Here is a 13,291-nt window from a genome sequence, read left to right on the forward strand (position 1 = left end):
GCATTTTGTTTTATAATAAAATAGTTTAGCTTAGCAGTAAAGAATAGGAAAAATTAATTTTGGATCAAATATCTTTATGAAAATCGCAGTAAACAAGTTATAAATCTCTCTCTGGGCCTCACTGTATAAGAGGGATGGCTGTGCTAACCCTCAAAGAGTCACTGTGAGAACTAAATGAAATAGAGACAGGAAGCATCTAGCACACACAGCTTCCCAATAAATGTTCGCTTCTATTCTCCTAACCTGCACTTCAACAACTCAAGAAAGCTTGTCTTTAGATCATTCAGAACACCTCATATATGCGTACACTTTACATCTGACTACCACTGATATAAATATATATATAGTACTGTTATGTTGTATATCCAACAGGAAATACAGTAATATGAAGGTCAACCCTTTAAATGATTTGAGGCCTACTGATGCCTTTCTGAAGGAGCTCACAGAGATGAAAAAAAGACACCTCCTACAACAGTTACCACTTTCAGAATCTGTGCTTCCCTAGGATGGAAGAATTTCTTTCCCCGGATCATTTGTATGCTCTATGAAATGGATTACAAATGTGTTAACATTTATCTCCCTACTTAATCTCTGATGTTTAAACAATATTCATATCACAGTTAGTCCAAACTTATTAATGTCTCTCCATACTTCAGGATAAGAGTCAGCAGTACAGGATGTAATAAAAACCGTTACTGAAAACACAAACAAAAATATCTAGTGATATTTGGTATAAAAAATATAGTCCCAGTTGCTCCAGTTCTAGACTTTCCTCAGGCTTTTTGGCTGTGAGATAGTCTCATAAATTACACAAAAGTATCTAGAATTGGGTGACTAGAAAGTGAATAAATAACTTAATGTATACAGAATGTCTATTTTTCTGTGGCTAACTTGTGAAAATGAGTACATGTTAACTTCAAGAAATAAGAATCTGTTTTTAACAGTAGTGATGGAGTACATGATTAAAACCCACTTTGTGAGCATAATTTTTTTCTGCACATAGTAATTATGTTTTTCACATAATGCTTCAAATATGTGTGGTTATTGAAAGTTAGTGTTTTAATAAACAAATATGTAATTGGAACACATTTATATTAATAATTACTTAATCGAAAGAAGAAAAATATATTAAAAATGAATAAAATTAAAGCACTTGCCACTTCTTCTAAAACAACTAGCTACCATCAGCTGCCATTTCACTTGTGTAGGCCTATAAAAGAAAAAAATTATATGAAATTAGAATAGTCAGGTTTTTTTTATTAAGGTACCATTGATATATACTCTTATGAAGGTTTCACAGAAAACAATGTGGTTACTACATTCACTCGTATTATTGAGTACCCCCCACACCCCATTGCAGCCACTGTCCATCAGTGTAGTAAGATGCCACAGAGTCTATTTGCCTTCTCTGTGCTACACTGTCTTCCCTGTGACCCCCCACACACCATGTGTACTAATCATAATACCCCTCAATCTCCTTCTCCCTCTCTCCCAACCTGCCCTCCCACACCCCTTCCCGTTGGTAACCAGTAGTCCCTTCTTGGAGTTTGTGATTCTGCTGCTGTTTTGTTCCTTCAGTTTTGCTTCATTGTTATACTCCACAGATGAGGGAAATCATTTGGTATTTGTCTTTCTCTGCCTGGCTTATTTCACTGAGCATAATACCCACTAGCTCCACTCATGTTGCTGCAAATGGTAGGATTTGTTTCTTTCTTATGGCTGAATAATATTCCATGGTGTATATGTACCACCTCTTCTTTACCCATTCATCAACTGATGGAAACTTAGGTTGCTTCCATATCGTGACTACTGTAAATAGTGCTGCAATAAACATAGGGGTGCATATGTCTTTTTGAATCTGAGAACTTGTATTCTTTAGGTAAATTCCTAGGAGTGGAATTCCTGGGTCAATTGGTATTTCTGTTTTTAGTTTTTTGAGGAACCTCCACATTGTTTTGCACAATGGTTGAATTAGCTTACATTCCCATCAGCAGTGAAGGATGGTTACCCTTTCTCTACATCCTTGCCAGCAATTGTTGTTCCATGTCTTTTGGATGTTGGCCATCCTAACTGGTGTGAGGTGATATCTCATTGTGGTTTTAATTTGCATTTCCCTGATAATTAGTAATGTGGAGCATCTTTTCATATACCTGTTGGACGTCTGAATTTCTTCCTTGGAGAATTGCCTGTTTGTACCCTCCACCCATTTTTTATTTGGGTTATTTGCTTTTTGGGTGTTGAGGCATGTGAGTTCTTTATATATTTTGGATGTTAACCCCTTGTCGGATATGTCATTTACAAACATATTCTCCCATACTGTAGGATGCCTTTTTGTTCTGCTGATATATAGTATGTCCTATGTACTATAATAATATAATGTACCTGCTTATATGCATGGGCTAAATCATTAATGCACGATTAAACATAGTATGTCCTATGTACTATAATACATAGTATGTCCTATGTACTAAAAATCTTTGCTGTACAGAAGATTTTTGGCTTGATGTAGTTTCATTTTTTCATTCTACTTTTGTTTCCCTTGCCTGAGGAGATGTGTTCAGGAAAAGTTGCTCCTGTTTATATTCAAGAGATATTTGCCTATGTTTTCTTCTAAGAGTTTTATGGTTTTATGACTTGCATTCAGGTCTTTGAACCATTTTGAGTTTACTTTTGTGTATGAGGTTAGACAATAATCTAGTTTCATTCTCTCGCAAGTAGCTGTCCAGTTTTGTCAACACCAGTTGTTGACGAGGCTGTCATTTCTTTATTGTATGTCCATGGCTCCTTTATCATATATTAATTGACCATATATGCTTGGGTTTCTATCTGGGCTCTCGAGTCTGTTCCATTGGTCTATGGGTCTGTTCTTGTGCCAGCATGAAATTGTCTTGATTATTGTGGCTTTGTAGTAGAGCTTGAAGTCAGAGAGCATAATCCCCTAGGATAGTCAAACTGCTTTATAAAAAAGCTATATATTTGTACTATCTTCAAATTACTCTCTTGACATTTGATAAGATCAACTCTATTATTGAATATAGTGTATATACAACTTCCTTCATTATTACATGTCATATTTATATTAAGAAATTTAAATTTAGGAGTCTTTCAGTCTAGTTCATGCCTTTATTTAGATATTCCTATAAGAGCCAATTAGCCTGTTTGGTGAAAGGCCACTGCATTCTGGTTTAACATTATCTTTGCCGCTTGCCATCATCTTACACTTTGGCTTAGTACATAAGGCTTAGAAATTTAGGTATATTGTAGTACCCCAGAGGCAATTTTTGAAATTGTGTTTGAACTATTAGGCTTCAATGAAAGAGAGTAAAAAAAAGTACTCTATTAATCCTTTACTTTCCCTTAAAAAGAAATGAATTGTCTAAATTAAATAACCATTTCCAGAATTTCTAAAGACTACTGTCAAAAATATGTAGGGTAAGTAAGATTGGAAGAAATAAAAGACTAGGAAACAACTTAGTGCTCTTCTTACTTCTTTTTAGATTCCCCCTACCTCATGGCTTCAAGGACAGATAGCTTGATTTGATGGCAAACCTACCAGTTTTGGAATCAGATGAAACTGGCAATTAAATCACAGACCCGTTACGTGGGCAAGTTACTGAGCCTCAGATCTACCTCCTATACACTATCCACTTTGATCTAAATAAAGTACATACCTAATGATATTACTTCCGTCCTTAAAGCCTATCATTTCCCCTCCAAATATAAATCCAAGATACCAATCTATTTCATCCACTCAGTCATTTTCTTCCTCTCCAACTCATCTTCCACGATGCTCTGCCTAACACTTCATGCTGCAGCAAATCCAAACAGGAGCATGGAGTTCCCTGCATCTACTCCATTTTCTGGACTCCTTGTCTTCACACACACCATCACCTCTACTTGGAGGCTCACTCCAAACTCTTCGAACTTCCATGCCAGGTGGGATTCAGCTGTTCTAAGTGCTCTCCTAACACCCTAGAAGCTCTTTAGCACTACATTTACTAAACTGCATTACTATTTTTGTTTCTGAGTATCTTATTACGCTCTTTATATATAGATTTCTGAGGGTGGGATAGGCTTTATATCCCCAGGACCTGGCATGATGCCTTGTACATACTGGGTGATCATTAATCATTAATTCTTCCTCCTTTGCATATTCAAGCACACAGCTTTAGTATTTGCCCAAGGGTGGGATTATAATTTTTAGTTTGGTAACCTGTTAATTCTATGAACTAGATTATTTAAAATTATGCCTCTGTTTCCTCATCTAAAAAATGGGGATAGTAATAGTATCTACTTCAAAGGGGAGTTGTGAGGATTAAGTAATAATACATGTAAACAGTAAACATTAGTTGCTACTATTATAACCACTTCTTTCTTTCTTCTTTAAAAAAGCTTTATTTCCTAAGTGGCACCTATTGGGAAATTTAAAAAAAAAGAGACACTGGAGCAGTTGTTAAGTGGTATGTGTGTGTATATATGTGGGCATTCTTATGGGGAAAATGGATTAATTATTTTTGACCACTAAAGTAGCCCAGTGAACAGAAGAAGAACAGAGCTCAGTGACTTAATGTTAATAAAGAATTAGGTAACATTCTAGATTATTTATTCTTGTTGACTATAACTATAGATGATCTATGAAAATGCTTTCTCCTACTAGCACAGATGATTGAGCACTGACGTGATCTATATGATCATCAAAAGATTTTATGCATTATAATAGTTGAAAAACTTCCATGTATAATAAATGTAACAAAGGAAAAATTTAGGACATGAGATAAATGTATTTTATTAATCATCTTCAGAATTAAATTGCTACATTCCTAGTTTAATTTTAGTAACTGGAGGGTGCCCAGGCATTATTAATATAGGACAGGAAAGTTTTGCATAAAAGCAAATAAATAAAGCTGATTATTTTACCTTCTATCTGTTTTACCATCAGAACCTAGTTTAGGAATAATAAGTCAAGTGTATTTTCTGAATGAATGCCTACTTCTCTCCTCAATCCTCTCAGTAAAGAAAAATACTATTTTACAGATACTACATTTAAGTGACATAAAATAATTACTTAAGACATACTGATTAAAAATAATGCAGCCCCCAAATTTCAGAAAATCGATTATAAATTGCCTAGTACAGCAAAATGAATGTTTTAAGTATTTTAAATCTGCAACTAGTTGGCTTTAATTAAGGAATTATGGAATTTTAGAAGTCAGATAGCAATTTTATTCATTCACCTTAAAGGCGAAGGAAATAGACCCAGGCAAGACTGAGAGTTATGTCTAAGGTATACTCCCAATAGTATTCACCAGCATAATGTCCCAGACAAAGCCCTTATTTCACATTTCCAGAAAGCAATGAGAGTTGCAATTTGAAAATCACAGGGGAGAACTGTTACCTCCCATATTTGGAATAAGTAAGCACCAAACAGACAGTCATGACTTCTGGTTCAAGATGGAAGAGTAAAGACTTTTTACCTCACAATGTCTTTTCTGGAAATTAACCCCCCAAGAAGAATGGGAAAGATAAACCTGAACTCCATCTCAGATGAAACTCAAAACATACAAAACCATATACAACAATAAGCAAATGGTGGACAACAGAAGAAGGACATGGAAACAGACTTTAGTAGGGTAAAGAAAGGTAAAACTCATTTGCTTACAAAAAGCATACTGAGGAGAAACACACCAGTCTTTCCTGAAAATCAACAGAAATGCTCAAGAATTGGCATCATGAGCATTGAGGAAGGAAGGAGTAAGGTGTGGAAATACTAAGGGAAAACAGACTGAGAGTGGAAATCTGATTGAAAAGTAGCTGGACCCGCACTCTGCAGAGGCAATAACCCCTCATGCTCAACAGTTGCTCAGAAAGGCCCCAGCCTAGGGGCTTAGGCAGGTGGGGGTGCTGGAATGAAAAAGGCATGGAATTTTGTCCAATGTCTTTTCTGAATTAATTGAGATGACCATGTGTTTTTTTCCTTTGTTCTATTAGCACGGTATATTATATTGATATTCATATGCTGGACCATCCTTGCATTCTGGGAATAAATCCCACATTAATTCTTCTAATATACTACTGAATTTGGATTGCTAGTATTTTGCTGATGATTTGTGCATCATACTCATCAGAGATATTGGTCTGTAATTTCTTACAGTGTCTTTGTCCAGATTTGGCATCAGGATAATGCTGTCTTCATAGAATGAGTTAGGAAATGTGTGTCTTACTCAGGGCTCTCCAGAGAAACAGAATCAATATGATAAACACACATACACACACACACACACAGGCATATACATATACATATACATATATACATGTGGAGATTTATTGTGAGGATTGGTTCATGAGATTGTGGAGGCTGAGAATCTGTCTGCAATCAGCTGTCGGTGAGCTGGAGGCCCAGGAAAGCTGGTGGTACAATTTGGTTCAAGTCCAAAGACCTGAGAACTAGGGGAACCAGTAATGTAAATCCTAGTCCAAGGGCAGGAAAAGATGAGATGAGATGTCCCAGCTCAACAGTGAGGCAGGAATAAAGGGACAAATTCTTCCTTCCTCTGCCTTTTGTTCTATTCAGGCCCTCAATGACTGGATGATGCATACCCACACAGGGGTGGGCAACCTACTTTACTGAGTCTGACAATTCAAATGGTAGTCTCATCTAGAAACATTTTCAGACATATCCAGAAATCATGTTTAATCTGGGCACCCAGTGGGCAGTCAAGTTGACACATAAAGTTAACCATCATAATAGAATTCACTAGTGAAGCCATCTGGTCCAGAGATTTTCTTTATTGGAATATTTGTGATTATTTAATTCCATCCTCTTATTAGTTACAGGTCTCTTAGCTTTCTATTTCTTCTTGAGTCAGTTTTGGTTGATTGTGTATTTCTAGGAATTTGTCCATTTTATCCAGGTTATCTAATTTGCTGGCATACAACTATTCATAGTGTTCTCTTATATGCTTTTTTATTTATATGAAATTTCTAGTAATAACCCTAGTCACATTTCTGATTTTAGCAATTTGAATCTTCTTTTTCTCTTCATCAATCTAGCTAAAGATTCGTCAATTTTGTTGATCTTTTCAAAGAATCAACTTTTGGTTTCACTAGTTTTCTCTATCATTTTGTCTTCTCTCTTTTATTTATTTTTGCTCTAATCTTTATAATTTTCATCTGCTATTTGTGGGTTTAATTTGCTCTTCTTTTTCTAATTCCTTAAGGTGTTTAGTTAGGTTATTGAAATCTTTCTTCTTTTTTAATGTATAATTTACAGCTATAAATTATCCTCTTAGCACGGCTTTTGCTGAATCTCATAAATTTTGGTATGTCATGTTTTGTTTTCATTCACCTCAAGGTATTTTCTAATTTCCTTTATGATTTCATCTTTGGTTAAAACTGTGTTGTTCAATTTGCACACATTTGTGAATTTTTTCCTTCTATTGTTGATTTGTAGTTTCATTTCATTGTGATGGGAAAAGATACTTTTATGTTTAATCTTTTAAAATTTATTAAGAAATATTTTGTGACCTAACATATTCTACCTCGGGGAATGTTCCATGTGTACTTTGAGAAGAATGTCTAGTCTGCTCTTGTTCGGTTGATGATTCTGTATATGATTGTTAGGTCTAATTGGTTTATAGTGTTGTTCAACTACTCTATTTCCCTTTGATCTTCTGCCTGGTTTTTCTATCCATCATTAAAAGTGGAGCACTGACATATCTATTATTGTAGAACTATCTATTTTTCCTTTAAGTTCTGTCAATTTTTGCTTCATATATCTTGGGGCTTCTTCTTTAGATGTGTATATGTTTAAAATTATTATATGTTCTTATAGTAATAAACTTTTTATCAATATATAACATTCTTCTTTGTATCATTTGTGATTTAAAGTCTATTTTATCTAACTAACATAGACAGCCCAGCTCTCTTTTGGTTACTATTTGCATAGAATTTCTTTTTCCATTCTTTTACTTTCAACCTCTTTATATCTAAAGTGAGTATCTTATAGACAGCATATGGATGGATCTTGATATCCTTATTCGGTCTGTCAATCTGTCTTTTAATGGAATAATTTTTTTAAAGTTATTATGACACAGGAAGATTTGCTTCTGCTATTTAGCTATTTTTTTCTGTGATCTAGTTTTTTTTGCTCCCCAATCCCTCCATTACTGCTTTGACTGTACATTCCTCTTTATGCACTTGCCTTTTAAATCAATAGGAAAAAGAGTGAAATTGTAAATCAAACCAAAAGTACAATAATACTCGCTGTTGTATTTACCTATGCAGTTACCTTTACAAGTGTTCTTTAATTTTTTATTGGGTCTTTGAGTTACTGTTTAGTGTCTTTTCATTTCAGTCTGAAGGACTTCCTTTAGCATTTCTTGCAGGGTAGGTGTACTAGTAATGAACTCCCTCAGATTTTATTTATCTGTAAATGTCTTAATTTTTCCTTAATTCTTGAACTTGCTAGATAAAGAATTATTGGTTGACAGGACTTTATCAAAACTTTATCATCCCACTGCCTTTCAGTCTCCAAGGTTTCTATTGAGAAATCTGCTGATAATCTTACTGAGGCTCTCTGGTATATGATGAATTGCTTTTTGATGCTTTCAAGATTTTCTATCTTTTGATAATTTTTTTACAACATGTCTCGGTGTGGGTCTCTTTGGGCTTTTCCTACTTGAAGTTTACTGAGCTTTCTGGACTTGTAAACCCATGTCTCTCCTCAAATTTAGGACATTTCTGCCACTATTTCTTCAAATAATCTCTCTGCTCCTTTCTCTCTTCTCCTGGAATTCCTATAATGTGTATATTGGTCTACTTGATTGTGTCCCAATAATAATCATGACAAACATTAAAGAATATTCTCTAATACAGCATAATAATGAAAATTACATTAAATGGACCAATTTGGAGTAGAATTTCTTGGAATTTTAAGACATGACTTAATGGATGTAAAGAAAACAGAGAACAAGAATATAGGCTTAAACCAGTTACTAAAAATACCAGATTACTAAGAACCATATAAATCTAAAAGATATAGCAAAATGGGGAGTTTCTAGAGTAAAGGAATAAAAATTATAGGTAATATAATTTAATTCAACTATATGCCAACTACCCTAGAATATGTTAAGAATGTGACACAAGAACCAATGCCTCTACACTGCCTCCAAAGAGCTTACATTTTTATTGCAGGGGTAAATCTTATATGACAAATAAAGATTTAGCATATCAAGAAAACAGAAAAAGTAGAAACTCAGATGTATGGTACAGAAAATATATGCTCATGAGGAAGAGAGGTAATGTATATTGAATCTCTCTGTCACTTAGAAAGAGGTAAAAACATGTGGAAGTGAAATTGACAGGAATGCAGGGAGAGGGAAATATTCTAGGAAGTTCCTAGAAAAGTCTATTTTATGAGAAATTTAAATGCAAAATAGGGAGCGAAATTGAAGAGATTGTGAGGGAAGTGGGTAGGGGAATTACCTAGAAACACTTAAGACTGGTGAGCAGTGTTCATATAATATAAATTTGTATGGCATCAATTCATCTGGTCACATAATTTATGTCTGGTAGTGCTTCCCAGGCTATGTATAAGAATGGAGTGAATAGTTGGATTAACCAGTAAACTGAAACTTGGGGGAACAGATGGTGCCGCAAAACAAGAGAAAAAATAATCAAGAATATTAGGGAATAGATATGATCAATGAAGTGGCCTAGAAAGGATACGCTCAGAACCAGTCAGGAGACACTGAGACTGCGAGAGAAAATAAGGTCAAGAGATTGGAGGTCTCAGTTTTACCAAAGAAAGGCATTCTGAAAAGCAGGGAGTATAGAAGCTGGAAAGAAAGCCTGCTGTGTTCAAACAGCTGTGTATTTTAAGATGTTATTGGTATAAACGTTCTGGGTGATAATCAGAATGAGGTAAGATCTAGGTGGCTGTATTGCAGAGGAGGTAAAGATCAACAAAGTTAGGGAGATCAAGATTTGTGAGGCTAGACTATTGATGGGATCAAAATAAAGAACATGAACTGGACTAAGGAAGGGAATGATTACTAGGTCAATGCTTGGCAGTCACACCTAGCAGTCAAGTATGGAACAGTAGTGATGGGAAGGGACTTACATAAGCTAATGGCTAAGGCTAGAGTTAGTATTCAGCATACTAAAAAGGTTGCAGTGTATTATCTATATAGCTTTAGTTTAAAGCATATAATTAAAAACGATCCCTATGCTTGGTAGTTTTATAATTCTCAAAATATTTATGTGAAGCAAATGTCATAGAAGTTAATTGTCTAATACAAATTCCACAGAGAGATCACTCAAATTATTAAGCATTTCTTTACCATTAAACTGATTCAAAGTCACTTTTAATGTTAAAATTCAATTTGACCAGAGGAGAACCAAGATGGTGGCGTGAGTAGAGCAGTGGAAATCTCCTCCCAAAACTATATGTATTTTTGAAAATACAACAAATACAACTATTCCTAAAAGAGAAACTAGAAGACACAGGACAACAGTCAGACTACATCCATACCCACGAGAACCCAGCGCCTGGCGAAGGGGGTAAGATACAAGCCACGGCCCGGCAGGACCCGAGCGCCCCTCACCCCAGCTCCCAGCAGGAAGAGAGGAGTCAGAGTGGGGAGGGAGAGGGAGCCCAGGACTGCTAAACACCCAGCCCTAGCCAGCCGCACCAGAGCACAGACACAGTGCATGCGTGGGGTGCTAGAAACTAGGGAAACAGGACAGTAAGACCTGTGAGCAGGTCCCCGCAGCTGGCACTCTGGGGACAAAGAAAAGCGAGTGCTTTTTGAAAGTCTTAACGGGACAGGGACCCCACAGCTGGACAGAAGTGTCCTGGGACACACTTAGCCCAGCAGCTGGGAATCTCAGGGAACTCTGGGCACTCTAACCCCCTGGGCAGCAGGGCAGCTCGGAGACCCTCACGGAGATAAACAGCCTCCTGCCTGTTTCCCCTCCGCCATGGCTCCGCCATATCGGAGAAGCAGCCTGAGGCTGGCCATGCCCACAGCAACCCCGGAGCTCCACAGCAGCCGGGCAAGACTTAGAAACCTTGCCTGCACACAGCTACCCAGCACAAGTCACTAGGGGTCGCTGTTCTCCCAGGAGAGGAAGGCCACAAACCAGCAAGAAGGGACTTTCTTTTAGCCAACACACGCGCCAGCTCCCCACAAATACCTCTATTGCCATGAAAAGGCAGAAGAATTTGATACAGACCAAGATCACAGAGGCAAACCCTGAGAAGGAGATAGACCCAACCAATCTCACTGAAAAAGATTTAAAAATAAAGCTCATAACCATGCTGATGGAGCTGCAGAGAAATATGCAAGAGCTAAGGGATGATGTCCGGAAGGATATTACAGAAATGAAACAATCTTTGGAAGGATTTATAAGCAGAATGGATAAGATGCAAGAGGCCATTGATGGAATAGAAATCAGAGAGCAGGAACGCATAGAAGCTGACACAGAGAGAGATAAAATGATCTCCAGGAATGAAACAATATTAAGAGAACTGTGTGACCAATCCAAAAGGAACAATATCCACATTATAGGAGTACCAGAAGAAGAAGAGAGAGAAAAAGAGATAGAAAGTGTATTTGAAGAAATAATTGCTGAAAACTTCCCCAAACTGAGGAAGGAAATAATTGGTCAGACCACGGAAGTGCACAGAACCCCCAACAGAAGGAACCCAAGGAGGACACCACCAAGACACATAATAATTAAAATGACAAAGATCAAGGACAAGGACAGAGTTTTAAAGGTAGCTAGAGAGAAAAAAGTCACCTACAAAGGAAAACCCATCAGGCTAACATCAGACTTCTCAACAGAAACATTACAGGCCAGAAGAGAATGGCATGATATATTTAATGCAATGAAAGAGAAGGGCCTTGAACCAAGAATACTGTATCCAGCATGATTATCATTTAAATATGAAGGAGGGATTAAACAATTCCCAGACAAGCAAAAGTTGAGGGAATTTGCCTCCCACAAACCACCTCTACAGGGTATTTTAGAGGGAATGCTCTAGATGGGAGCACTCCTAAGACTAAATAGATGTCACCAAAGAAAATAAAATCACAGCAAAGAAAGCAGACTAACCAAATACTAACTAAAGGCAAAAAATAAAATCAACTACCCACAAAAGCAGTTAAAGGAAACACAAAAGAGCACAGAATAAAAAAACCAACATATAAAGAACAGAGGAGGAGGAATAAGAAGGGAGAAAAATAAAGAATCACCAGACAGTGTTTAAAATACCTCAATAAGCGAGTTAAGTTAGACAGTAAGATACTAAAGAAGATAACGTTGAACCTTTGGTAACCACGAATCTAAAGCCTGCAATGGCAATAAATACATATCTTTCAATAATCACCCTAAATGTAAATGGACTGAATGCACCAATCAAAAGACACAGAGTAAAGGAATGGATAAAAAAACAAGACCCATCTATATTCTGCTTACAAGAGACTCACCTCAAACCCAAAGACATGCACAGACTAAAAGCTAAGGGATGGAAAAAGATATTTCATGCAAACAACAGGGAGAAAAAAGCAGGTGTTACAGTAGTATCAGACAAAATCGACCTCAAAACAAAGAAAGTAACAAAAGATAAAGAAGGATGTTACATAATGATAAAGGGCTCAGTCCAACAAGAGGATATAACCATTATAAATATATATGCACCCAACACAGGAGCACCAACATATGTGAAACCAGTACTAACAGAACTAAAGGAGGAAAGAGAATGCAATGCATTCATTTTAGGAGACTTCAACACACCACTCACTCCAAAGGATAGATCCACTGGACAGAAAATAAGTAAGGACACAGAGGCACTGAACAACACACTAGAACAGATGGACCTAATAGACATCTATAGAACTCTACATCCAAAAGCCACTATTTACAATAGCCAAGAAATGGAAGCAACCTAAGTGTCCATCAGTAGATGAATGGATAAAGAAGATGTGGTACATATACACAATGGAATATTATTCAGCCATAAGTGTTAGGCTGGAGAAAGGAAAAACAAGGACATGCAAACAGAACAGAGAGATGCCATAGGGGGAGAACAGACTAGACCCCAAAGTCCGTGCCGTATACGGAAAGGGGATAGCTCTCCCTGAATTCCACCCTGTTGTGCCAACTAAGACCCGGATGTCAGCCTCCTCCCTCTTGGAAAGAAAAAAGTTTCTAGTTGACTATTATGTCACCTTTAGCCAATCATACCTCTCCATACCCCCTAGGATAGTTTGCCCACTCCTCCCCCTGC

The 13,291-nt window shown here is 36.7% G+C and overlaps 1 protein-coding gene across 5 annotated transcripts in view; it reads right to left on the reverse strand.

Annotated features, from left to right (window-relative positions):
* The window catches only part of IFT88 (intraflagellar transport 88), a 188,826-nt gene that overhangs the window by 56,389 nt on the left and 119,146 nt on the right, over positions 1-13,291 (reverse strand). For all 5 annotated transcript variants that reach the window (XR_008993219.1, XM_057490395.1, XM_036910152.2 and 2 more), the window contains one exon: positions 1,158-1,210. Coding sequence is in view for 4 of the 5 variants with exons in the window: in XM_057490395.1 (XP_057346378.1) it covers positions 1,158-1,210 (53 nt within the window). In the remaining variant the exon portion in view is untranslated. The remainder of the gene's footprint in view (positions 1-1,157; positions 1,211-13,291) is intronic.

Source organism: Manis pentadactyla, chromosome 2 (assembly GCF_030020395.1).
Source record: "Manis pentadactyla isolate mManPen7 chromosome 2, mManPen7.hap1, whole genome shotgun sequence".
In the NCBI taxonomy this organism is placed as follows: domain Eukaryota; kingdom Metazoa; phylum Chordata; class Mammalia; order Pholidota; family Manidae; genus Manis; species Manis pentadactyla.